Source organism: Eretmochelys imbricata, chromosome 4, assembly GCF_965152235.1.
Source record: "Eretmochelys imbricata isolate rEreImb1 chromosome 4, rEreImb1.hap1, whole genome shotgun sequence".
NCBI classification, from domain to species: domain Eukaryota; kingdom Metazoa; phylum Chordata; order Testudines; family Cheloniidae; genus Eretmochelys; species Eretmochelys imbricata.
In genome coordinates, this window is record NC_135575.1 from 94593972 (window position 1) to 94621865 (window position 27894).

Below are 27894 nucleotides of genomic sequence, written 5' to 3' on the forward strand. Positions count from 1 at the left end.
TAGGCTTTACTGAGTGACTTTTAATGGGAGTCTTGAATAATCTGAAAAGATTGTTTTTTTCCCCTCTCAACACCAGTACATCTGACTTAGTCTGTTTACATATGCTAGTGCCTTATCTCTCACTACAAATTTATAAAATTAGTGCAAGCTATCCCTTTTTCATTATTTCTAAACAGTATCAAACTGTTTAAAATCACTGTTCTCATAAATAGTCTAGTTCCCCAATGGTGCAAAGCTACACAATGTTAAGCCTAAAATCCATAATTTTTCACTCTTCTGGAAAGTCAAAAATAAAATCTAGTCTTCTTTATTAGAATATATTTCAGTTCGGCAGAATACACCAAAGTGTGTAGATATTCATGACCAACACAGATGGAGCTGAAGTTAGCTGATTGAAGATAACTTCCTTCAGTACATGCAAAGATTCAGTTCTCACTCTTCCCAAGCATCTCCATACTTGTTTACTTTAACTAGAAAAAAGAAAAAATATCATATACAACTAAATAGTTTAAATACATAAGTTTAATTTACATAGTGATTTGAAACTGTGGTAAATGTGTTGTGTTTTCGAAGTGTGAGGATTAGGGACAGTTACACTTTAGTGAGTGTCTAGTACTTTTTAAAATGAGGGAAAGGGTAAAGATGGCATTATTAGTTTTTATTATAGCAGTATTCAAAGGCCCCAGTCAGGTTAGGGACCAATTACATTAATCCCTACCCTGCAGAGTTTATAATTAATTTAAAACAAGATGCAACAAGTGGGTGTACCAAACAATTGGAAGAAACAGGGAAAGAACAACAGATACAAATATTGCATAGTCTTGTTATATGCACAGTTGTGTGGCTACAAGGTAATTAGTTATATATTTAATTTATATTTGTTTTAAAACAAAAAGGAGAGATTTGTAATCCCCACTGGCCAACTACCTAGCCTTTAACAGTTGGCAACTGCCTACAATGTAGAAGTGGGTCTTGGAGACAGACTTGAAGGAGGGGAAGGTAATGGTTTTATGGATTAGTCCAGTGAAGGCAGTGTGGAAGAAAATGAAAAGGTGCTTGTTTGGGAGAGATATGGACAAACAGGATATAGAGTTAGGTTACAATAAGATACAAGAATAAATATAAAGAGAAAGAGGAAAGATGGACCAATGGTTATTACTCTGGAGAGCTGGGTTCCCTGCTCTGCCACCTATGTTTGTGGGACCTTGGACCAGTCACTTGGTCTATGTCTCAGTTCCCCCTTTGTAAAATGAGGATAATAGTACTTTTCTACCTCACAAGGGTGAGGAGAGGGTAAGTACATTAATGATTGTGAGGCCCCCCATTACTACAGTATACAAGTACCTAAGATAGACAGTAGGTGCTGAGTTGTGCTGGTCCTTAAAGGGAGGGGAAGCTTGAATTTAATGCATGAGAGAAGTGAGCCAGGAGGAGGATCTGGGCTGTCAGGAATTGTGTGTAAGAGAGCACAATATGGTCAGACCAGCCAAAGATTCTAAAGGAGAGGGGAATATCAGGAGGCCAGAAAGGAGGTGGTCAGAGAGGACAAGACAGGATGAGAGTTTACATGGTGCACACGGAGAACTGGACCTTACATAGAAGGAAGAAGCAAGCTTTGGCTTCAGCCTGAATGTTTGGGGGTAGAGAGAGGGTGGATTCAAAGATGATACCCAAGTAATGGGCTTAAGTGACTACGAGGATGGTAGTATTGTGCCATCTGTCATTGTTAACATCTACATGAGGAAGTTGCACTGACTTCATCTTAAAGTGCAATTTTAAATGGATTTGGTTAAATCCATGCATGTTGTGTGGACTCTTATTTTAGTTTAAACCAGGTTTATTTCAGTTTAGCTTGAGTTGATTTCTAATTGACAAGCTAAACTGAAATATGCATGGCTTAAAACCAAAGGAAGAGGGTCCACAGAGCTCTTTGCACTGGTTTAACCCCATCAGTTTACAACTACACTTTTAGTTAAACCAGTGCACTTTTCTTACATAAAGGCCAGAAAAAAGGGAGATGCATTCTCCAAGGAAAAAGGCTCTTGTGGGCACTGGGGCTTGCCTCAGGATTATGTGTGGGTGCACAGAGTGATAAAGGACTCTACTGGAGGTGTCTGAGGATGGCATGGACAGGAGAAGGGTGTTGTAGATGTTCCTCCTACCCTCCCAATATAGTTTCAATTTTGACGATTTGTGCAGATTTCTGCTCCCAACCCCAAAAAACTGCTGTAAGGGAGCCCCAGTGCTTATCATTTGACTGCTGCTGAAGAGCATCCACTCCTCAGCAATTTAGCAGGAATTATGCAGGCACACTAAGAGCACAGAGGTTAAACCCAAAGCAGGCAAACCCTAAATTTTAGTTCCTGTTTTTACTCATTATTATAAAGCTATCTAACATTTCAAAAGAAAAGTAGTAAACAGGCTGAAAAATCACTGAGCTCTGCTATTGAACCATCTCCGTTAGTGACATCAGTAAGTTCCCTGAAATTAATTTCAGACTTTCATGCACTTCTGTCATTTATTATCCAGCAAATATTTACATTTATTTTAGTTTTGCTTTTACTCCACTTTCCTAAACAGTGCAAGCAACCACATTTACAAGTTATTTGTAGAAAGCTCAGTGAACTACTCATGTGCCATTTTCAAAAGCTGATGATAAGTAACATAACATTCTATCTATTGTGATCCTATGTTATGTTTAAACATTGTTCCATAGTGAAAAAAATCCTAAATTAAAAAGTATAAATAAAATTGTGAACCTTTGTATTCTGCAATCCCATAGCCATAGACTTTGCGGTGGAGTTTACTCCTTGCCACAAAGTGCTGCTCCAGAACTTGAGCTTTCATTTAAAGAAAATATGATTCTAGTCTCTATGGCTGTGGAGAAAACCTTGAATAGGAAACTATGCACACAGATGAAATGTCAGTTGCCTGAATCTACAGACAACCTGGAACAATAGCTAAGAGGTGTGAACTTCCTCATTCATCTTAATCATGGCATCATGAATTCCACAGCCACAGGAGTTGGCATTTTACCCCAGGAATCCAAGTAATTCAGAGGGTCTGCCACAAAAATAATCATTTTGATCCAGGCAGGTGCTCAATATTTTATCTCTTTGCCCTGCTAGGACCAGCCTGCAGCTACATTTGCTCTACAGCTTTTCCCACAAGGGGGAGTTAATTGTATTACAGGCCCCATGGAAAATAGAGTGAAAAAACTCCTATCTTTGAAAATAACCAGTGTTTCAAATGTTCACCCAAGAATTTTATGTCAATTGGTATTTTCAGCTATGGGCTAAAACTGCATATGTTCGTATGCGGGTGGGCGGTGTAGAAATGTAGAGTATTTCACAGTGATAGAATAAATTAACATTGCCACAAAATTAAAGGGTTGTTGCTGCAGAATTTGGTCCCATTGTGATGCAGAGTATATGGGGGCCTGAATATAATGCCTGAAGATTCAAAGTGACAGATCCTGCAGTGCATTAAACAGCAAAATAATTTTTTTATTCAAAATAAGAAGTGTGGTTCCCAAAGATAGCTTTATACTGATTGAATGGCATTTCATTTTGAAGGTCACTTCATTCTTTACTGTCTAAAGTTCTGTTTTCCAGCGTGAAAACAAAAATCTCAACACTGATGCCAAGTACTAGTTCCTTCCTTTAAATTTTAACATAGAACAGTAAACATCTGCAAACAATGACACGTCCCTCAAAATTCTACACTACACAAATCCCCAAATTCATAAAATATGTTTTTAAAAACAGGTATGTGGTCTGTTTTGAGAGAATGCTAACTTAACATACACCCTTTCAAGAGCTAAAAAACTCAGTCAGAAACCTTAGTTATTGAACCCTTTGCTAAAGAGCGGTGATGCAGTAAATTATTTATTTGGATATGTCTATACAGCAACTAGACATCCATGGCTGGCCAATGCCTGCTGACTTAGGCTTGTGGGGCTCAGACTGCAGGGCTGTTTCATTGCTGTGTAGACTGATGGACTCAGGGACCCTCCCACCTCTCAGAATCCTAGAGCCCAGACCCCGAAATCTACACAGCAATGAAACAGCCCCACAGCCCAAGCCCTGCAAACCTAATTCAGCTGGTACACCCTGCAGATTTTTCTTTGCTGCGTAGCCATATGCCTAAAGGCCTAGGCAGCCAAGCACTAATCAAGCTTTTCACAATTTGTCTCTAAATGGATAACCTGATCATTGTAGTACCATCATTATAATCTTCTACTGAAGCTTCAATGTTTTTTCCAACACAAGAAGTAATTTGAAATACGAAACTATATAATACGCTGTACATAAGCCATACATAGAAAGGAAATCAGTTCAAATGTGAGCTAAGTCAGAAACACAATTCTGTCATTTGCCCCTCAAGACACTGTTTGTTTATCCTTTAGGGATTTCTTAGAGGAAAGCACAAGACTCTAATCCTTTTCAACGCTACTTTGGCATCCATGTTCACTACATAGTGCAGCAATTCAGCATCAGATTACCTTCTTTTTTAAATGGTCTCTCCTGTGAAGACTTGACTGGAGTCTCTGCCTTTTGTATTAATGTTCCTTCATATGTCTCTCTGTTTCTATTCCTTAACTCCTCGTATGAGACACTTTTTCTCTTAGGACTTTCTTCTAGGAATGGAACAGGTTCTTTAAAAAAAAAAATATATATATATATATACATATATGCAGTGAGAAGATTTAGCAACACCCAACTACACTTGATTACAGCTGCAATTAACCCAACATTTTTTTTAGCATGCCAATCCATTGTAGCTCAATTGAGACTGAAATGGGACACATTACAGCCACAATCCTAAACTGCAATTCAAAGTATTGTAAAAGCACTCTATACATTCAGAAGGATCCCTCCCTGAAACTTTTCATTTTATTCTCAGATGCCACCAATGTTATGAAGTAGTTGTGGGCTGGGAAAACTGAGTAGTGACACATAAATAAGAACATAAAGCAGAATTTCTATGTATAGCACTGCCACAAACAGCTTTTCAAGCAGATAGCAGTTCACCTAGATCATGACTGACAGCAGAGACATGTTTTGCTCTGTTGGGAGTACATCAGTATGGTACAGCAGTCATAGTCTGAGCAGATAGCGCGACCCAAAGCAAGAGTTTTCCATATTTTCAGACTCTAAAGAATAAAGAGAATTCTGTGCATTCCAAGCACAGCAAAACTTTTTTTTAAAAAATGAAGACTTTGGAGAAGGGAAAATCAGACTGGTCTGAAGAGAAAAGGATGTTATGGATCAGCCACCTAAGTATTTATAAAGTGCCCAAACTCCATGGCATCTAAGCACTATTAGGCTTGTGGGTTTGATTTCATTCATCCCCCCCCATTTTAAATCTGTCAAAAATGTTATTGCTCTTTAGGCTTTTTCTTGGATAAAATAAGAAAAAAAAACCTAACCATCCCCCAATAATATTAAAAATGTCATATCTTTGAGGGACCCTGAATAAAAGTAAGAATGTCTAGTTCAGTCATGTTTAGGAAATAAGAACATATTCATCTATTTAAGCACCATGATTTTGTGCTACTACTACTGACAGAGCATTTCAAATAATATATAGTGGTGATTAATAAACAAAACCTTTGGTGAACAGAAAATCAGATGCATCGTGGGGGGTGGGGGTGGTGGAAGAACCAGAAATTTGAGCTGTTTTACATCTTCAGTTGTTCTACAACTATTAGAGTCACTTTGCTAAGTTGGCTAGTGAAGTACCTCAGTTTAATTATTATGGAGATTATCAAATAAAAAAAATGATAAATAGGTTGAACTCTGTGAAATAAGACTCAAATTTCATATGAGTTAATGCAAATGCTTAGGCTCACTTATTCCTTGGGTCAAGTTCTGGCTCCACTGACTTCAATGGCAAACTCCTATTGACTTCAATTGGGCCATGATTTCAACTCATGACCTAAGAGGAGGAGCAAGATGTCTAGGCAAAATGACAAACTGTTGATTTTGGTATACACCATTAATGATGTTATAATCTGCAAGATTTCTCCCATCCAAGAAACTGAGCAGTAAACACTATCATGGGTGGCTGCAACTATGTGAATGATCAACATATCTGGGACTATGAGTTACAATTAATAAGGGACGGGGGAGAACGCTATTTCAGGGTATGATGACTCTTCTAGGGCCTGATTACATTTTCTTTTTGTTCTTCCAGTTTTTTTGGCTGAACTATTATTAATTTTGAATGACACATGGTCAGCTTTGTAAATCCCAAGAAAGTAGCTAAATTTATAAATCGGATCACAAACAGAAATGGAAACAAACAAGAGTTTTACTTTTTTTTTTTTTTTTAAGATCAAGATTGATTTTTGAGCTTGCTTCATTGATTTTTTCTTATTTATGCTTGAGATAGACAAACTGTCAGTCCCTGTGCACACGTGAGAACTGGAAGATACTAACTAATTTATGTTTTCTCATTCTGATATTGCTAAATTACCAGAAAGATTTAAGCTGTTTAACACTTGGTGGATGAGAAAGTTTTGGTCACTTGACAAAAGCATAACAAAATAAATTTAAGTTTATAAATTAGACTTTTCAGAAATCCAGATAAGTTTATGATTTGCATACAGGCTTGCGGTCCTTCCAGAAATAGCAAAAGCATGTACAGCAGGTCCTTCAATAGAGCAAGATATCAGTCTACCTGTATATTAAAGGCAATCATTTCTGGAGAAACCCTCAGTCTGCATTAAATGGTAACAGTTATCAGGATTTTTGATAGAATATGATGTTTTATACATTAAAATGCTGCTGTTATCAATAGGTGGGTTGTTTTAGACTTATTGGGATAACTGATTTGGAAAAACTCCATATTGGATTAATTACATATTTATTTCATTGTTCTTTCATGTTATTCCTTACTGTCCAGTTTTATAAACCCAGTTAATTAAAAACAGTTAAAAATCAAAATCAACCTATGCATAATGTTAATGTGTACATTGCCAGCTCCAAGTTCACTTCTGCAAGCATTCATTTCTGCATTTCTACACACATTTCCTCCTCTGAATATCACTTCTATACTTTATTTTGGATTTTTTTCCCCCTTCATATATTATCAATTATTGTATAAATTCAGCACACATGGAGAGAGCAACTCCTGGATTCTGTTAAAATTGCAGTTTTCAAGTGCTTCAGTGTAAGGAACCATAAAGATTATGAATGTGTCTAAAATGTCAGCCCCTAAATCTGTTAGCAAAAATTAGTTGTGTGAAGGGGCTTTTAGAGTCAAATAATGAAAAGATTTTTCACAAACATTAAATTTAAAAATCTAAAGTACATTAAAATTACACACACACACACAGAAAATCATCATATTTATTTAGGTACCATCCAAGACCTGAGTTCACGATCTTGTGTTTCCCCTGCAACAGTCCAGGACATCATTAACACCTAAAGCAGCATGAAGGATGCAGGAAATTTTAGGCTCAGTGATGTCCTCAGTTGTTGCAAGAGAAAACAGAACCCTATATTGAAAATTAAAATTTTTACTTGCAGTTATCTTTTTAAAAAAATATAAGTTAAGTTGGTTTTAAAAAGACAAATGTTAAAACAGAAACATACTGTAGATCGATGTGCTTTGTGTCAACATACAGGAATGTGCTGAAGTTCCAAAAAGAAAAGTATCAAAAACCACTGCAATCTAAAAAATACTGTATATTTGTACAGGTGCTGAAACAAGGCAATTTGAATATACAGAATGTATACATCCAAGCAAATTGAGGGGATATACCATATTTATCATCATGACAAAAGAAGCTTTACTTTCACATTCTTCTCACCTCTGAAGATAAGAGACATCCAGGACAGAGACAAGAATTAATGTACTATGAAGTTATAAACTTTATTAAGACAAGCCATACCTGGGGCATTATGTTCAGTAACTCCAGTAGGAGAGGATTCATTCAGAGAAGAACTGAATGGAACTGGTGCATAATTAGAGCCGGACTGATCTGTTGAACTATATTCACGTGAATAGCTGGAAGAAAGTGGGGCTTCAGCTGCTGGAGAAGATCCAAAAGGTGACTGAGAAGGCAAATTTGCAAACTCTGATTTTTGAGCAGCATATCTGGAAAAAACAACACAATGGGATATTAAGATTGGAAATATTTAATTAAAGCACATGACACGATGGGTTGAGGAATAAAATTTCCTTGATTAAAGGTTTTAATACAATTAATTTTTAAAACTAAGTATTAACAGATTTTAAAAGAAAAAGGTAATAGATTCTGCTTAAACTGTCCAAAAAGATCTGTATGTCCCCCTCCTTAACACATATACACTTTAAAAAAGGAGCATACATAAGAAACTTGAATACTATCTGGAAAAAAAAAAATACAGAATATAGACAGAGTACCAGTCATGGACTTGGAACTTTACAAGATAAATACTGTAAGACACAATCCCTGCCCCCAAAGACAGTTCAGACACAGACAAAACACATCAGACAGATAGAACAGGGTGTGCCTGCATGAGCTAGTGGTGGCATAAGAATCTAGCAGTAGCTGCTATTTTTGAAAGTTTGGGGGAAGAAGTGTGGTTTGAGAAGCCAAGATGCAACTTAAAACCCTTCATTAGAAGCTGCTATGACTTATCAATACCAAAAAAAATGTCACAGTAGCTATCCTGGGGACAAAAGAATTATCTTGAGGAAACAAAAGTCTTATGTTCCTCCCTCTTATATGGACTTGCTGAATTAGTTTTCTGGCACAAAATTAACACGGGGAATGATGATTAGAAACAATTTTTTTAAAAGAAGAGGACATCAATTGGTTACATGCAAAAAAAATTGTCTATTGTAGTAATTTAGGCCTGATTCATCTCTTACTTTTTTTGGAGGAGAAGGGAGAGAAGGAGATTTTATTTATTCATATTTTCGATCACTTACAATAAGACATTACAGTTACATTGTCTTTACACATATAGATACATATATCTTATTACAGAATTAACAATATAAAAGCAACATCTTTTATATTGACCATATATTGTTATTTTAACCTTTCCCTTTTCCTGCAACAATTATTTAAAACACCACCTTAACATGGCGTGTATATATATTTAAGCATTCATATTCACTTTTGGGGGTGGTGGGGTAGAAGGGAAGCTGAACGTTTTATAAGGGGGCACGGAAGAGTCTCAGGAGGCTAGAAAAAGGAAAGCAAAAAGTGGCGGGGATGTAATTCAGTTATCCTGTGTATATATTTTTCTTGACTGTCCTATAGGTATAAGATTACCACGTTTATAGGTAAGTCTACACTTCAAGCTGGGAGTGGGATTCCCAGTTTGACGAGATATACTTGAGTTAGCACACTAATAGAATGAAGCACGGCAGTGTGAGCAGCAAAAGGGGATAGCTGCTGAGTGCATGCCCATCAGACACTAGGAACTTACTGGAGGCAGCAGCTCACACCGCCTCCCCCCACCCCGCCCCCTTGTACTGCCCTGGCTATGATCTATTTTTAGTGCACTAGAGCTTGATGAGAGCCAGTTTGGAAAGCAGTTAAGAGATTAATCAAGTCCTTGTTAAAAGGTTTTAAAAAGTACGTCTGTCTATGTAACAGTAACCATTACATAAACTAGACTACTGCTCACTGCTATCCAAATAACATTTTTTGAGCAGTGAATTATATAAAGATTTATATAGGTCAGAGGTTACAAAACTAATGTTATTAAAAACCATATCAAGTAGGAAAACATTTCTGAAACAAAACAGGAAATATTTTAAAGAACTTGATGAGTTTTTCACAAATAGAGCATAATGGCGTCATGCTTCTCCACTATTATAGATTTTAAAGTTGTGAACAAAGGAAAGTAATAAGTTTGTCCACCATACGTCTTCCTTAGCTAGTATTGCTTACTGATCTCTTTCCTTTTATTATTATTTCCACCCTCTTTCTATTTCACCCTCAGTCAAACTAAACTACTGGACAACTTCCAACAAGTGAAGTTATTTTATTTCAGTTGTCTTCTAAACTATCAAGAGAAAACTTGTGTAAGGTCATATTATCATGAGTAAATCCCACAGGAAACCAAAGTCTTAGTGTACACTCTAGTACATTTTTGCTTACAAAAGCACTCTTTGCTTGACTCGACAAAATACTCTGTTGTACATAACAGAGCTCAAACTATAATTTTCAGTTGATGCCGCTGCTTTGTGAATTCACAAAGAATGAGTTTCCTGGAGGTAACAAGTTGCTGGAAGGGAAGGAAAAATTCAGCTCTCAAGATCATTGCAAGTTGCAAACGCAGCCCTGATCTTTCTATGAACTTCTTACAAGAAAGAAAAAAAAAATTAAGAACTTAAAGAAAGTGAAAGAATTGAAGTCTTACTCATGTGGAAGAGGTCTGCGCCCTTGTCGTATACTTTCTCCTATTGGGGAATGCTCCAGTTTCTTGAATTTCTCCCGGCAGGCCGACATGTAAGAAATCTTTCCAGCAATATATCCACATATACCGGCAACTTATATGTAAAGAAAAGAGCAACTCTGACATACTCTGCACCATAACATCAATACACTTTACAATAAAAGTAGAATCATTTAAAAATGTAGTACACGGTGCCATAGTATCAAATGAAAATAAGTTAGTCTTCAGTTTTGATTTAAAGAACAAAAAAGGCAGCATCTTTAATATTTCTTTGGTACTCCTGTCCAGAGAAGGTACTAAAAGAGTAAGGTGACAGCTGAACAAAGTCATAATGAAGTACCTGAGACAAGCAGGCAGCCATCAGATGTGGCAGTTGAGAGGAGAGAAGGATGACAATCAAAGATCTCTGGACCAAGACTCCCAAGGGTCTCAAGCTAGGATTCTCAACACTTTGGGTTCCCTGTTGCACAACAGTAGGCCTGGCAGCCCTGGAAACTGACTAGAGCTAGGGCTTTAAGGTTTCCAGCTGAGCAGCTCAGAGAGCCTCATCAATTTCATTCAGAGTCTGTAGAAACAGACTTTATTTTTCAAAACAAAATTTAGACTCAATAGGAAATCTGGAAATTGTAGAAAATTCTAAAATAAAAAAAATAATAAAGTTGTTCCATATTTGAACAAAAACTCACAGAAAAGTAATTTCAAGTCGTGAACAGCCCTACTTCACAGGTCAAGAATGTTACTTTTTGAATTTAATAAAAGATTCTGACTGGCAATAAGTCATTAAGGCAGAGAAGGTATCTGTCTAGTCATTTCATTTAATGTTTTGGGTTTTTTTTTTTAAAAAAAGGGGACAGTCTATGGTTTATTAAAGGGAAAGTCTTACATCAATGACCCAGTAACTTGCCTAGCAAAATCAGTGTTTCTTAAGGAACTGTTTCTTCAAGCACTTCATATATAGTCAAGAATATCCATTTATATTTCTTTCTCCATAACCCCTTTTAAAAGAAAACTAGGTAAATCAGAATATATACGAAGTTATTAACATTTAACACACAAAATCCATGAATAAAAAACTAAATTTCTTTTTATCCCTTGCCCACTTTTAAAACGTGTTGAATATCAATTTTAAGCGTATACAATAAAATACAATCTATGTGGAACATGGATGAGTTGGTTAACATCGGAGCCTTTAGTTTTCATTACCTGACTTGAGTTTTAAGAACAGTAACAAAATAAGACACATTTTCATATTTCAATATATATTACAAGTGACCCTCCAAAACAGCTCTCAATATATTAAAGAGACAACTTACATCATTTTTAAACGGACTTAAAAAAAATCAGTTTTTCATAGAGCATCCTTTAAATAATATGCCCTGTATTGATTAAAAATTCTTTTCAAATAATTACAGGTTTTTTCACTCCTCTACTGATGTTCAGACGGCTCTTTTGGGCATGCCCAAGACAACCACCAAACATGCTCAACACACCCCCTCATTCCAGGGGAGAGTAAACTTTTTGGCCCAAGGGCCACATCTGGGAATAGAAATTGTATGGCAAGCCATGAATGCTCACAACATTGGGGTTGGGGTGCGGAAAGGGGTGAGGGCTCTGGTTGGGAGTGTGGGCCCCGGGGTGGGGCCAGAAATGAGGAGTTCAGGGTATGGGATGGGGCTCCGGGCTGGGGGTGCAGGCTCTGGGGATGAGGAGCTTGGGATGCAGGAGGGTGCTCTGGGCTGGGACCGAGGGGTTCAGAGGGCGGGAAGGGGAGCAAAATAATGGCAAAAGGTGATCTGGGATTCAATCAATACATAATTAAAGTTAGCAATAAAATTAAATGCCAATCAACACTGTTTTATGGACAATTGATCTTATCAAACAAATTGGATTTCATTTTTTAAATGAGATTACAAGTTTGACTGATAAAGATAAATGATAAAGATAAAGTTCTGGTGCCCACATTTTTTAAAGGATGTTGAAAAATTGTAGAGGGTGAAGAAAAGACACACATATTATTCAAGGATTAGAAAAAATACCTTACAGTAAGGGTCTAAGAGTTCAATCTGTTTAGTTTATCAAGAAGAAGACTGAGTGTGGACTGAATTCCAGCGTATAAATACTTTCATAGGGAGACACTAACAGGTATCAAAGGGCTTTGCAATCTAAGAGAAAAACATAGCAAGAACCAATGGCTGGAAGTTGAAGCCCAACAAATTCAAATTAGAAATTAGACACATTTTTAACAGTTAGAGTGATTAATCACTAGAACAAGCTAGCAAAGGAAGTGATGGATTCTCTATCTCTTGAGGTGTTCAATCAAGACTGGATGCCTTTCTGGAAGATATGCTTTGATGATCCGGGGAATCAATGTACAACTTAGAAATTCCAGTTTGATTTATGAACTGTGTGTATCCTTATGTCTTACAGCTGCCTTTTACTGTGCTATGGGACAGGGGGTTGACACTAGGGCATTTGCCTAGGAATGGGTTGGTTGTTAAAAACCATCAGCACCTGAAAAGATCTTGCCTGGGCAGAAAAAAGGAGTATCTGCATCCTACTGAAAAGCAGTTTTCTCTAACTTCCCTTCAAAGGGCTAGGGTTTGAAGGAATGGAATTCCCCCAGGACAGGGGACAAAGAAGGTGTTGATACTGCCTTTAAAAACAAAGATAGACTCAGAGAGGAAAGGAACAAAAGGGACTGGGTACCTGTTGACTGCAGGACTAGTCCAAGTTGAAGAAAACTGACTGCAGAGGTGAGATTTTCCAGGATTTGGAGAAGATGACATAAACTGGAGAAGTGAGGCCAAGCAAAGGGGACCTGTAACACTGAAAGGACACTGACCAGAATGCTTGAATAATGGGGAAAGCAAGGCAGGGGTTTACATGCAAGTGTTTCTTTTGCCTAGTTCCATAGACTTTACAGACCATAATTGATAAAGGGAAATAGTTTTTAGAAACTGCTTTTGTAAAGTAGTGACTGCATCTTACCCTTCTTTGGAGAGAGATTGAGAGGAAGAGACATCTCAGACTGGCCTTCTACAGTTGCTTGACTATTAAAAAGTTAAAGGAGGTCCCTGCCAATATGGAAAGATTATCCAGGGATTAACTGGGGACAAAAGAAAGGAATCTACATAAACACTATCACACACCACCAACCAGGTCACTGAGGAAAAAAATTAGTAACACCTGAAGAAGAGACTGAACTCACCAGAATCCAAAATGCCATTATCCAGGGAACCATTACAGTGATCCTCCTATCCTCTCCCAAATAGTACCGAGAGAGAGATGGAAAGACCCAGAATTAAGGCTCTGGAACAGAAGATTTAGTTACATCCTGTGGATTCAAAAGAGGACTCCACCAGATCTCTGCAACAAAGAACATGCACTGTGCAGAACACAGAAGTGTGCTGAAACCAAGGGACCTGCACGATCTCCAAAGGAAAGAATCAAAGTTCAAGAGATCAGTGATACTGGAAGACCAAGAATTGCCTTAAAAGTCAGATCTATACTATGCTCTCATGCTTCATGTGACAGCACTGAGCTCTCTATCATGGAAGCTCTCACTGAGCTCTGCTTCACATTACCCCTTTGCTTCATGGCAAAGGAAAACAGAACAGATGCTTCCATAACGTCAAGCCCAACAAACCCTAGATCTGAGGGGAGATTGCCCCATCAGGAGCTTAGCCTGAGGCTTCCCTTGTACTGAGACTGTCTTCAGCACTGAGGAAACTCTGCTGGTCAAACCAGCTGGTTCACCTACCACCCCATACTAGAATCCATATGGGATTATCATCAAACAATTACAACCCATCCTGAAAGACACCACCCTGAAAGAAATCTTTCCTGAACCCTTTCTTCTAGCCTTCAGACAACCCCCCAATGTCTCCAAGCTCACCAGAAGCAAGCTCCCCACAGACCAGCATATGCAAACTCAAAAGGAACACCAGACAAACAGATGCAAGACCTGCAGACATATCTCCACTGCTACAACACACCTTTCAAGATTCACGGATCCTATACATGCCTATCACAAGGTGTTATACCTCATCCAGTGCACTAAATACCCCAGTAACGACTGTCTGGTTTCACCCACATAGTTACTACATTCTCAGATGAACTCACACAGGAAAATGATAAAAGACAAAATACCTTATCACCTGTGAATGAACACTTTTCACAAAGTAATTGCTTTATATCTGACCTCTCAGTCCTCATCCTCAAAGGAAACCTGTACAACACTTTCAAAAGATGAGCCTAGGAGCTTAAGCTCATTACTCTGCTAGACATTTAAAAATCATGGAGTAAACAGAGACACTGGATTTATGGCTTATTACAACAATCTGTAACTCACTAATCCCATCTTTTTGTCCTATGACTCCAGAGGTGTTAATGGACCACTCTATCTCGAATGGTCCCCTATAATATGTGCTCGCTACTTATGCTAAATAATCTGTTCCACCTTGCATTTTGCTGTGATGTTGGAAGTTTCCTTCCCAGACCTGAGGAAGATCTCTGGGTTTGTCTTCGCATACAGTGCTGCACTGATGCAGCTGCGCCGGTGTAGTGTTTTAGTGAAGACACTCCTATGCCGACAGGAGAGCTCCTCCGAACAGCGTGGTTAATCGACCTCCCAAAGAGGTGGTAGCTATGTCAACGGGAGAAACTCTCCAACTGACATAACGCTGTCTAACGGGGGATTAAGTGACTATAACGACATACGCTTTGAGTGACGTAGTTATACCAATATAGATCTGTAGCGTAGACCTGGCCTCTGTGTGGCTTGAAAACTTGTCTCTCTCACCAACAGAAGTTGGTCCAATAAAAGATATTACCTCACCCACCATGTCTCTAATGTCCTGAGACATACATGGCATAGTTGGATTGACTTAACCCCCAGTATAGATGCAGCACGGTCAACGTAAGAATTCTTCCCTCGACATAGCTACTACCTTTCAGAAGGTGGACTAACTGCAGCAAGGGAAAAAACTGTTCCATTACTGTAGAAAATGTCTACAGCCACAGCTGTGCCCCTGTAGCATAGACAAGCCCAGTGTAAGCCTTTTGGCATTGAAACAGCCACAAGACCAGATACACAATATTTTGCCAATCTGAAGCAGGATCAAGATGCAAAGCCTAGGACTAAAGGCTTCTTTCTGTCTGAAAACTTTAGGGGAACTTCAAGTCAATAACCACCCTCTCCCTGACCAGAGTATGGTTCATGGGCCTCTGTCAAGAGGAAGGCATGGAGCAGAATGTATCTGTTCTTTTAGAACTAACACATAAAAGACCAGCAAGCTAAACTATGATTCAGGCTATCATCAAAGCACATCAGGCTGCAAGTCTGTGCGTTTAACCTGAGAGGGGGACATTAAATACATCACTTAACTCTGGTCTTTTAGGCTCTGACCTTGACATGATGTCCCAGAACCAAGCCAGAGACAGCGATAGATTTTAACTTTGCAAAAACTACATGAAATTACCAATCCAAAAAACAACCAAAACTACAACCAAATATTCTTTGTGGAAAGTTTTCTCAGTACAAAGTGAAAGTCTGTATACCCACAACCAATCATAGAAAGCAACAAATGAGGTAGCTGGGAACTTCACTGTTTATAACCTTGACTTCTAGAATTCTGTGCTCTAACGTGATGCTTGTGTAGTTCCAATTAGCCCTATGTTTCTTGAAGATTCCCAAAGCTCAATTGCACCAGGTCAGGGGGGATACATCTCAGAACTAGAAATATGTGGCGGTCCCTTCAAAGTGGCAATTATTATTTATTAGAAAAATGTGTGTAGTAGTATTGTTCAAGGCACAAAAAATAAAACAGAACTTGCCTTAAATGACTGATAGTTTTGTCTCATTCATTTATATGTTTGAAGCAGCACTTCCCTTATCACAAACCGTAGGCCTGATCCTGTTCCTATTGCTATTAAAGTCAACGTGAGTAGGATCTGAATCTATGTGGGCAGAGCGGAGCGATGACAACTTCCTGTTTTACTGCTATTTATTCATTTTTATTTTACTGACTTTTTTAAAACAGTGATTTATATTTCTGATTACACAGATTTCAAAATCCTTCACATAAAATTGCAGGTTTCCTTTAATTGTGCATACACAGAGACCAGGAAAAAAAGATATTAAGATAGCATGAAAGAAACAAATGAGACATGAATTATGACCTTCAAATCAGGAAGCGTGGGATGGGTATGCTTTGGCAAAGTTCTTAAGGCAGATTTCACTGCAACAGGAATATGTGATTAAAATGATATATTAGTTGGTCCTGTAAACTTCAATAATGCTGAAAAGTTACATAAGCCAAAGAGTCATCAGAAATTTAAATTGGCACTATCAGCTGGAAATATAGTCATTGTCAAAAGAGAGAAGTAGTTTCAGGTACAAACCTGACCAAGTCTCCTGCAAATGTTTGTGATTTAAAAAAGAAAATAAAGGAAATGTGATTATAAATGTTTCTTTCTTCCCTGTTGCAGCATGAAAGACCCCGCACAATAGGAGAAGCTGCCTATATACAAACTGTTAACTGCAGAAGGCAAACTGAAAATACAGAAAATTTGTATTTCTTTAATCTTTCAGTTACAGCACTCTTAAGTATTACTTTTAATAACATCAAGTAAAAAATTCATACCGTAGTGTGATTTTAAATTGAGAGTGTCCTTTTACAATGACTTTCACCACATACAAAGAATTACTGCTGGAAGGCCATTACTGCAAGTTAAAACCAATCTCCTCTCATTTCTTAAAAGTTATGCACTGTTTTACCATCTTGGACTACTAGAGTCTCAGAGGATAATTATCAAGAACTTCTGCAATCTTGCAGGGTTTTACATGAATGCTATACACAGAAATTTTGCAGACCCTGTCATGCGAATTCAGAGTGCAGAGGAATGATACTTTTCACCTGATAACAGTCTACCCAATTTGTGGGTGAAAGGATACAGTACATTAAACAATCCCACTTCTCAGAATAGCCACTTTATTTAAATTGGAGATGACTTCACCACCCAGCCTGAATAAGTTTTAATTATTTCTGATAGAAATAATATTGAAAGAGATGTTTAGTAATTATCTATTATAGTTCTAGCTGTGCTGTTGGGAAGGAAAAATGAAAGGAAGTTACTGACTAAAAATGAATTTGAAAGTCTTGCTATTTATGATAGAGAAATAATGAATTTGTGAATATTAGATTGCCATATAGGGAAGTCTTCTGATCTCAAATTACACCAATATAAATCCAGAGAAAGTTCACTGAGATACATCTGAAATGACTCAGCTGGCTACAGTTGAGTTGCTTTGGCTTTTTGGCAGGGTAACTGATGCACTTCATGAACTAGATTCTGGTAAGTTGAACTAACATGTGGTTTATACTTACATGCAACTTTGGGAAGAGAGCCAAACCTTGAATGAGTGGTGAGAATTCCTGAAAATAAGCAAAGTAAGTAATTACTTACTATATGTAAAATAATTATTTTAGTAAGATCACAAAGATGAATTTAAATAACCAGATTAACATTTAATTTTTCATGTGACCATGCCATAGTAGTTAATCCTCTGCACTACATGAGCTGTTTTAACTTTTTAAGAAGAAAAATCCCAACAACATTTCTGACTTATAGCCACAAAACTAGAAAATTCAAGAGTTAAAATTCCGGCTTTATCCCACCTTGTGCAACTAGGTATTGCAGTATATATGGGATGTATAATCGCTCTCTGGAGAACGCAATACCCCAACACAAGGTGAATGAGGCAATTTCAGTCAATTCTAAGTTCCCCTCTTTCTGCAGTTTCAAGTGCTGCTGAAGCTATGTGACTAGGAATTTGAATTTTTCTTAATCATTTTGTTATTCTTCTCTTAACTCCCTTCACTTTGTTACACCTTTCTGGAATTGGGTTACTCAGTACAGACAAACTATCATAGGAACATAAGAATCATCATACTGGAGCAGATCTTGGTCTACCTAGCCCAGTTCCTGTCTCCTACTGAGGTTAGCACATGCCTCAGGGAAGGTCCAAGAAACCCCACACAGATGCAAGGTAATCTACCTTCCCAGGGAAGTCACCTTCTAACCCCTAACAGCTAGAGAATGGTTTAAACCAGCGGTCTCCAACCTTTTTATGCCAAAGATCACTTTTTGAATTTAAGGGCAACCCAGGATCTACCCAGCCCCTTCCCCAAAGCCCCACACCGCTCACTCCATCTCCTCCCTCCCCCCCCCCACTCACTTTCACTGTGCTGGAGTAGGTGGTTGGGATTTAGGAAGGGTGCATGCTCTGGGCTGGGACCAAGGGGATTGCAGTGTGCGAGGGGGCTCTGGGCTGAGCCCGGGGCAGGGGGTTGGAGTGCAAGCTCTAGGAGGGAGTTTGGGTGCAGGATGGGGCTCCAGGCTGGGGCAGAGTGTTGGGGTGCAGAGGGGATGCGTGGTGGGGGCCCTGAGAGGGAGTTTGGGAGCAGGAGGGGGCTCTGGGCTGGGGCAGAGTGTTGGGGTACAGGAGGAGGTGCAGGGTGCTGGCTCTGGGAGGGCGGTCAGGGCTGGGGCAGAGGGTTGGGGTGCAGGAGGAGGTGGGGTATTGGCTCTGGGACGGGGGTCAGGGCTGGGGCTTAAGGTGGAGGAGAGGGTTCTGGGTGCTGGCTCCGGGAGGAGGCTCAGGGCTGGGGTGCAGCCTCCCGCCAGGCAACACTTACCTCCAGCGGCTCTAGTGGCACAGCAAGGCTAACGCAGGCTCCCTGCCTACCCCGGCCCCACGCCACTCCTGGAAGGGGCCAACATGCTCCTGCAGCCCCTGGGAGGAGGCGGGCAGCACATGGCTCCACACACTGCCCCTCTCTGCAAGCACCGCCCCTGCAGCTCCCATTGGCCACAGCTCCCCGTTCCAGCCAATGGGAGCTACGAGGGCAGTGCTTGCAGGCAGGAGCAGTGCACAGAGGGAGAACGCTACCCCTCCACCCCCGCAATCAACCGGTTGGTGACCACTGGTTTAAACCCTGATGCGTAAAGTTTTACAGCCCTTCCCACTTATTTTTTTAAATACTTGATATTTTATGTCTAAATATTCTTGAAATCCATAGAAATGTCAAATACGTTTTGAATCTTGCCATGGTCTTGGTCTCAGCAACATCCTATGGCATCCAGTTTAATTACACACCGCATGAATATGTACTTCCAAGTATGAGTTTTGAATGTGGCACCATTTCATTGATGGTTCCCTTGTTTTTACTTAGACATGGAAAAAAAGATGTTCCCATTCTACCTCATTTATAACAATTAATTTTGTAGACTTATATCCCCTCTTATTTGCTTCTTCTCTGAGATAAACAATCCCAGTCTTTTCAGTTTCCATAAGCAAGTTTTTTCTATGCTTTTTTGCATTCTCATAGCCCATATCTGAACCTCTTCTAGTTACACAATATCCTTTTTTGATATGGCATGACTAGGGCTCCGTGTCTGTCACAAAGATCGCAGAAATCATGGATTCCGTGACTTTCCGCAACCTCCGTGACTTCTGCAGGGGCCAGAGTGGCTGACTCCAGGGCCAGCTGCTCAGGTGGCTCCTGGGACAACCACACCGGCCACTGCTGGAGTGGCCCTGGGGACAGCCACACCAACAACTGCTCCGGCAGCCCCCAGCAGCGGTTCCCGGCCGGCCGGAACAGCCGCGGTCCACAGCAGTGGCCTGCCAGCCACGGTCCCCAGCGCCCCCCGCAGTCATGGCCCCCACAGTGTCTCCCCGCAGAGCCTCACTCCCAAGATTTAATCACAGGCATTTTTAGTATAAGTCATGGACAGGGCACGGGCCATGAATTTTTGTTTATTGCCCATGACCTGTGACTAAATCGTAGCCTTAGACATGACCACAAATTAATACAATATTCTAGATGAGGGGAAACCCTCATTTATATCATGATATTTTAATATTAAAGTATTTTCCATTCCAATCCAATTCCAAAATCTATTATCATCCCTAGATTTCTTTCAGAGTTACTGCTTTGGAGGTTTCTCCCTACCACTGAATATTTCTTTTACTGAATATTTTTTCTTCCCCACATGTACAAAAGCTTGCATTTCTCCACTCTTCAAGTTTTCACAATATTTCCTATACATATTTCTAATCTACTTACATATGATTTAAAATCAAATGTATGCATGACAACCTTGTTGAGAGCACAAGTAAAACTTATCTGAAGTTAAACCAAAAGATGTTTTAAAGTTTACCTTTCTTAATTAAGCCCTGAGTGACAATCATGCTTACTGCAGAAATAGGAACAGCTGTGGGGGGAAAAAGTAGCTTATCAATAGAGAGAAAAAAAGAAGAATTATAATTTGCAAACTTTTCAAAGTGGCGGATTCTCTCTCTCTCTCTCTCCTGATATCTTCAAATCAAGATGCATTCCCTTCTGGAAGATGTGTTAGCCAAACACAATCATAAGTTATTGGCTCAATACAGGGGTACTGGCTGAAGTTTAATGGCCTGTAATATAAAGGCAGTCAGACCAGCTGATCTAATGGTCCCTTCTGGCCTTAAACTCTATGAATAAGATAACACTACACTTACACTTGAAAAATCTGGTGGAAGGTATCCTCCTAAAATTGAGTAACTGAGTGGAAATATTTTGGAAACTAATTTAGAGTTTCAACAATTTCACTTCTTTCAATGTATATATAAAAATAAGATAGCAACTACTCTGCTCTTTTTAAAATGTCAACCATCACCCCAATCACCAGCAATGTCCTAGTTAAAAAAAATAAAAATCAAATGATCATTAACTGAACCCACAATCTTCCCATCACTTACAACCCTCATCATTACCTCCCTTTCCCAAAAGCTAGGGACCAAAGAGGATTCTTACTGTATGACTGGAAATTCAAGATTCCAGCTATTTCAAACCATGCTGGGAGAGAATCCCAAAATTGAGGTGAAATGAGGTTTTTCCAGAGAGATAGGAATCTACCCCAAACCAGACAGACAGTTAGTTCAACTCACAGGATCCCAGTGCACTATGTTCACATAAAAACATACTGTTCAACAAACAGACTGCTAAATGCTACATTAGCTTCAGTTTCCACAAAGAATTAAGATGCAGCCTCATAAAAACCATAGTGCAGCAATCTACTCTTTAGATGACAAAAGCACAGATGACAGACAGAAGACTCATATCCGAAAAGATAGTTTCATAATCTCCAGGCCATTCCTAAATGAAGAAGCAGTGCTGGCCTTTTGGATGGGGGGAAAAGTGTAAAGTAATAATGCAATCCATTTTGGTCAATAATTCTTCAGTATTTTGTAAAAAACATTGTTTTGATAATTGAAACAAATCACATTGTATATTGGGCAAGCATCATTCTGTTAAGACAATGCATGATCACAGGCCCCATGTATTATGATTTGCACAATTCAGTTTGCTGTAGAGTCATGCTCCAGTCTCAGCCTTCATTAAATAAAATATTTCTAGTGCTCATGGCTGCAGAGATTTCCTCTGATGGTATGTCTACATAGCAACTAGATATCCATGTCTGACCCATGCCAGCTAACTCAGGCTGGTGGGGCTCAGGCTGCAGGGAGAACCCCAAGCTCTAGGATACTGCAGGGTGGGAGGGTCCCAGAGCCTGGGCTCCATCCCAAGCTTGGAAGTCTACGCTGCAATGCAACAGCCCCATAAGTTGGAGTTGGCTGGCAGGAGCCAGCCTGGTACGTGTCTAGTTGCTATGTAGACATACCCTGAGAGGCAAATTGAATGTAAAATATGTTTATTGATGTTTGTTCTCTTACTGAAGTTGCAGAGAGACTCATACAATGGTTCTAAGAGGTGTGAACTGTCCCATTTACCTTAATGACCTATGAAAGATAATCTGCATAACTCAGAACTGAAAATATGAGGACAGTGTAAAATAAACTGAATTGAATATCAAAACAGGAGCTATTGCACTGAATTGTTCATTTTCATATTCAATTCAATAAAAACCTCAATTTAAAAAAATGCATGAAGCTGCTGCAGAAATTCAAAAATATAGAAATGCCTTATCTCAGTCTTTTGCATGTTTCACTAGTATTTACATGGTTTAGAAAGCCATCCAAATCCTACAAACCCTTACTCGCATGAACAGTCAGACTAATTTTGAGGGCCAACTTGTATAAAGGTTTGCAAGATGAGGCTGTGATCCAGGGACCTCTTGACGTGAACTGACAGAGGACAAGGGCGGGGAAGGGGCATAGGCATTTACAGGGATCTCTGAGGTCAAGCATACGAACACTAGTTCACCAAAGTGTAGCATGTAAGGTCTCTACCAAGAGCCAGTAGCTTACAGATCATCAACATCACTGAGAAACAGGTGTATGGATAATATTTAGAGACAAACTTACAAGCTTCAGAGAGATCTTCTTCAGCTCATTGTAGCTCAAAACTTCTCTTTCACCAACAGAAGTTGGTCTAATAAAAGATATTCCTTCACCCACCTTATCTCTCTAATATCCTGTGACCAACACAGCTAAAACAACACTGCAAACGATGGATAATATTTAAGAAGTATCTATACCAAAAATTATGTTCTTAAAGCCTTGAAGTTAAAGTCAGGTCACAAGGATGTGATGTGCCATGGAGAGGTTCTCTTCAGGGAAAGGACAGCAGATGCTTATCTCTCTGTCTGGTCACTTATGTATCGTTCATTGTATGCATCACAATGGAGAACTATTTGCATTATTGATCTTGATGCTAATCAAGAGACTTTGAAATCAGAAGAGAGGAAAGCTTTAAAAAAACCAACACCTAAAACAACAGGGGAATATCCTGTTTACAAGTAAAAATAATGGATTCTGGGGGTACAACGGTGTACTGATATACACCCAGGATCCTTCATGTAGGAGATGAACAATCATCATGGTCTGTCTTATGAAAGGAGGGTCACAGTCAACCTCACTGGAAAATGCTGCAAAGACTTTGGGTGAGCTAAACTTCATTAGACAGGAAAGTATCTAGTTAAGTCTAGGCTCTAAAATGTGTATTATGATTTTATTTTACATGTAACCATTTGTTGCCAATACTTTTCCTTGCTACTTCTCAAATCTCTATTCTTGTTAAATAAACATACATTACTTGTTTTCACTATAAACATTTCTAAATGCTGTGTGTAAAGTGGAGCTATGACCTAAGATATAACTGGTAAGCTGAGGTGTACTGTTCCTTTGGGAACAGTGTATCTGTCAATACTGTGGAACAGGAGCTGAGCACCACAATGAAATGCTCAGAGGTTGTAGTGTGTCTATCGCTAACCTGCAGAGGGACAGCAGAGTCTGTGTAGGCTGAGGAGGGAGTGTATGTGTTGCCCCGTGGTGGTGGAGTCAGGGAGCTGACCCCAACAAGCACAGAGGCTCCCTCACACTAACAGTAGATTGTGGGGAGGTGCTTTACAAGCCTGTGTAACTATGACAGGCAAAACGGGCCCTATGACTGGATCTTAAAAACAGTTAGTGTAAATGCTAATGGATCAAGTATTCAGGGAGATGTGACAAGCATTTTCCTTCCATAATATTACTTATCTTAGTGTATAATTTGATTTCAGTGAAGCTTCTCATACAAATGGTCCTTACTCATGAGTAAGGATTTGTAGGTTTTGGCTCTCATTCTTAAATAGCTGTGATAATGGCAAAAATAACACTACAAAGAAGGAAGAAAGAGGAGATTAAAATGGAGACAAAGGTGGTTTATCAGCAAACTTGACTCACATCTATACCAGAAGCTCTCTTCGTTGCATTCCCTGAAAATTCTTCTTTCATCCTCTGTTGGTACGTAAGCCATACCTGCAGGATTCTTTCATTATGAAAATTGAACATTAAAAGATATGTATATGAAAATATTCACAGAAAGAAGCTTTTTAAAAATACTTTTCCTAATCTCTACACTGTCACTTGAAATAGCTGTAATTTAATAAATTGGGGCCTTTATTCACCTGTGAATGCCTCATCAGGCTAGCAATATTAGCTATTTAATTTAGTTAGATTTATAACTATACAGGCCTCTTGCTGCCCTAGATATGATTTTAAAGATACAATAACATTGAAAAAAAAATACACAGCAGCTTATCCAGACATGAGAAAATAACCAAAAACCCTGCCACACACTTAAATACCAACCCTTATTGTATTCCTCCCATCACAAAAGCCTGGGTAAAAAGACAGATCTTGAAGGTCAACAGAGTCTAAATATTCACAGAGCACAAGGATCATATTGGTGTCAGCCACTATAACTTAACACAGTAAAAAAGTCCTAACCACATAAAACATTTCAGTTATCTATAAGATGTTATAAGGTGAAGGCTGGCCAATTCCTCCACTACTCCCCACATGAACTTGGAGTGCCTGATCATCACCATTATTGTGAGAGAGCCAAGTGATGTTAGGCTGTGGTGAGCACCTAATACTATGAATAAAACATGACATTTTTAGAGAGAAGTCATTCTACATTATCAATTCATGATACATTTCTCTCATTAACTGGACCTCACAGCATTGGAAGAGCAAAACTTCAAATTACAAAGGAACATCCATAATTAAGGATGAGTTTTTGTCACAAATATTTTTATTAAAAGTCATGGACAGGTCACGGGCAATAAACAAAAATTCACTGAAGCCCGTGACCTGTCCATGACTTTCACTAAAAATATCTGACAAAACTGTGAGGTGGGTTCAGCACCCATTCTTGCTGGGGCTTCCAGATCCCCCACTGCTGTGGGGAGTGTGAGCTCTGGGGTCCCCCTGCTCACAGGGGCTGGGCTGCTGTAGGGTCCACTTGTCATCCCCCCTATCAGAGTGGCTGGGAGCTCAGCGGGGGGGTCCCCCACCATGGCTGGGAGCTGCAGGGTCCCCAGCTGGGCAGCTGGAGGGTCTCCCCCAGTGCCCACCGTGGCCGGGCTGCTTCATGATCCCCCCACTGTCTGCTGTGGCTGGGTAGCTTTGGAGGGTCCCCCACCATGGTAGGGGCTAGGAGCCCCAGGCAGAAAATGTCACAGAGATGAAAGGAAGTCACCAATGTTGTGATCTCCATGACACAATATATGGAAATGCTACATATAAAGAGTTAGCCCATAGCATATTCCATTTATTCGACATCACTTTGTATTTTAGGCTAGGCTAGTTTATTACTTATGCCTCCAAAAGAGAAGCCTGGGTACCAATAGCACGTGGGGACAGAGGGAATATATACACAACAAAACTCCATTGCAAGTAATTTTAAGGAGGTGTTTAATGCACCCTTTACTGAACAAAAAGGGGTTGCTATGTGTGTTTCAATGACACCTCAGTGGCGCACTCATAACATTTTCAGATATTTTAGTCAATCGTCCTGATTTAAATGATCCCAGCTTGAGAGGACAGCTCTGAAAACATAGCAGAGACGTTTTGCTACAACAATCTCCGTCGCCCCAAACTGCGGCTGCCACCAGGCCAGAGATTGCCAGCGCGGACACAGGCAGGCCAAGGGATCAGGCTACTTCCCCTCTACGCGAACCGCAAGCACAGCCCGGCCGGGGGCGGTCGGCGTCTCACACACAACAGCTGCCCCGGGGGCGGGCGGCGAAGGGGCAGTCGCTGAGTGACACAGGCGCAGTCGAGCCCTAGGACCCCTCGTGCCCTGCAGACACACGGGGGAAGGGGACCCCGCATCACACCGCAGCGCTCGCAGAGGCCTCCCCGGCTTCACAACAGCTCCCCTCGCGCCTGCCCGGCCCCAGGCACCCCGGGGGCGCCTGGGCAACGGGCTCCCCGCAGCTGCTCAGCCCCAAGCCAGGGGCAGCTCCTCCGTACCTGGCCCGGTCCGCCGTGCTCCCTTTCTCGGGGGCCCCGCCCTACCTGCCCGGGCGGCTCCATGAGAGCAAGCACGGGGAGGGGGACTAGAAAAAGGCAAAAAAAAACGGCTCAACGGCGGTGCCGCAACCGCACCGACACACAAACCTCCCTGGGAGGGGGAGGAGCACCGGAAACCCGCAGCGACACAATGACCCCGGGGGAACGGGACCAGGGGCAATTTCACCAGAATGACCCGGATACGGATACCGACAGGCAGGAGCAACAGGAAGGCACCCCACCGTGAACTCGCTTAATGCGCATGCGTCTTGGAGGCTGGTTCCGCTCGCCTCGCCTCGCCCCGCCCCCTTCGCTCTGCTGCTGGGGGTGTGGCTGGGGTGCAGTGGCTTGTCACTGGGACGTGCGGACCCCGCCTCTCCGACTCTGCCCAGCTACTGCGGGTGTGCGCGAGAACCGGGCGAGTCGGGCTCTTTCCTCACGAGCCAGTGGCTGAATGATGAGTGGAGGTAGGGGTTCGGTGCCTCCCCCTGGGCAGCCGCTGTGAGTGAGGGTGGGATTTCCCTGCATCTCTAAAGAAGTGGATTTTTACCCACAAAAGCTTATGCCCAAATAAATCTGTTAGTCTTTAAGGTGCCACCGGACTCCTCAATGTTTTTGTGGATACAGTCACAAACTAACATGGCTACTCCTCTGATACTTGAGCAGCATTCACTCATGAAACAATCTGGGCCAGATTAGGACCTTTAAAGGCCCTAAGCACTGAAAAGATTATGGTGCCCCCCCATGTAATTCAAAATAAAAACAATACTATATCGTAAAATAAAATTTATTTTTCGAAATGACACAAAACTTACATGTATGCTGAAATTAAAATAGCTTCTTTCTAGATTTTCTGATTGCAAGATTCTGGATAAGTTCATCGAAGCTGACTCGACGAAGCATGTCCGCTTCCATACACAATAGGGAAAGTGAATCAAGTCTGTCCTGACACGTTGTTCTCTGACGGTTTTTTATTCTTTTCAGCTGAGAAAAAGAGCGTTCTGCAGAGCAGTTAGTAATAATCAATGTTAGAAAAATACATAGTGTGATCTCTACATTTGGAAATACACATTGTAGTCCATCTTTCAATATTGTGACATGAAATTCAATGTGACTGAATTTCATTTTTCCTGTTTGATTAAACTTTGTGCGCATATGACAGTGGAACTGCCGTACTTCTCCACAGAGGTTCATGTTAAAGTCAACAGGGTATAGGTCAACAAGCTTTTGGGAACCTTGTGAATATTGTTCATCAGATAAGTCCATATAGTTTAGAAAATAAAATCTACTTGATACTTCTTTGTACGCTTCACCTCTCCTCTTCATATGAGCTTCAAGTGTATCAATTATAGTATAGTAAGTAGTTACGCAAAATTTGTTTCTAGGATTCAGTGCTGTTTCTGTTGCACTGCTATCATTTGATTGTTTTTTCCTGATTCGCTTGCGGGACTGCGCAAGATATCTTTTGATTTGTCTTCAAATCTTTTGAAATCATTCCTCAAAGTGTATAAGTGGTCTGCTAATGATTTGACAGAGGTCTGCACATGTTTTCAAATCCAATTCTTTTCCTTGGAGAGCTTGACTTGTGTAGTAAAAGTGTTGTAAAATTTCATTCCACATGGTCCACGTGAATACAAACTC

At 40.2% G+C, this 27894-nt stretch overlaps 1 protein-coding gene across 1 annotated transcript; it reads right to left on the minus strand.

Moving 5' to 3' along the window:
* Positions 1 to 26452, minus strand: OCIAD1 (OCIA domain containing 1). Its single transcript, XM_077815657.1, has 8 exons — positions 26215 to 26452; positions 24139 to 24223; positions 20634 to 20687; positions 17795 to 17842; positions 10371 to 10500; positions 7901 to 8106; positions 4505 to 4657; positions 1 to 470 (listed from the first exon to the last, which is right to left on the minus strand). Exons 1-8 carry the CDS (start codon positions 26275 to 26277, stop codon positions 433 to 435), a joined length of 777 nt encoding a protein of 258 aa, XP_077671783.1. The 5' UTR covers positions 26278 to 26452; the 3' UTR covers positions 1 to 432.
* Positions 26453 to 27894: the final 1442 nt, after the last annotated feature.

Coding starts and splice junctions, on each gene's coding strand:
- OCIAD1 (XM_077815657.1), bottom strand. CDS start 26,277: ATGGAGCCGCCCGGGCAGGTAGGGCGGGGCCCCCGAGAAAGGGAGCAC. Junction 10,501..17,794: donor CTCTCTTCCCAAAGTTGCAT/GTAAGTATAAAC, acceptor TTTACATATAAG/TTGCCGGTATATGTGGATAT. Junction 4,658..7,900: donor TACTGAACATAATGCCCCAG/GTATGGCTTGTC, acceptor TTTTTTTTAAAG/AACCTGTTCCATTCCTAGAA.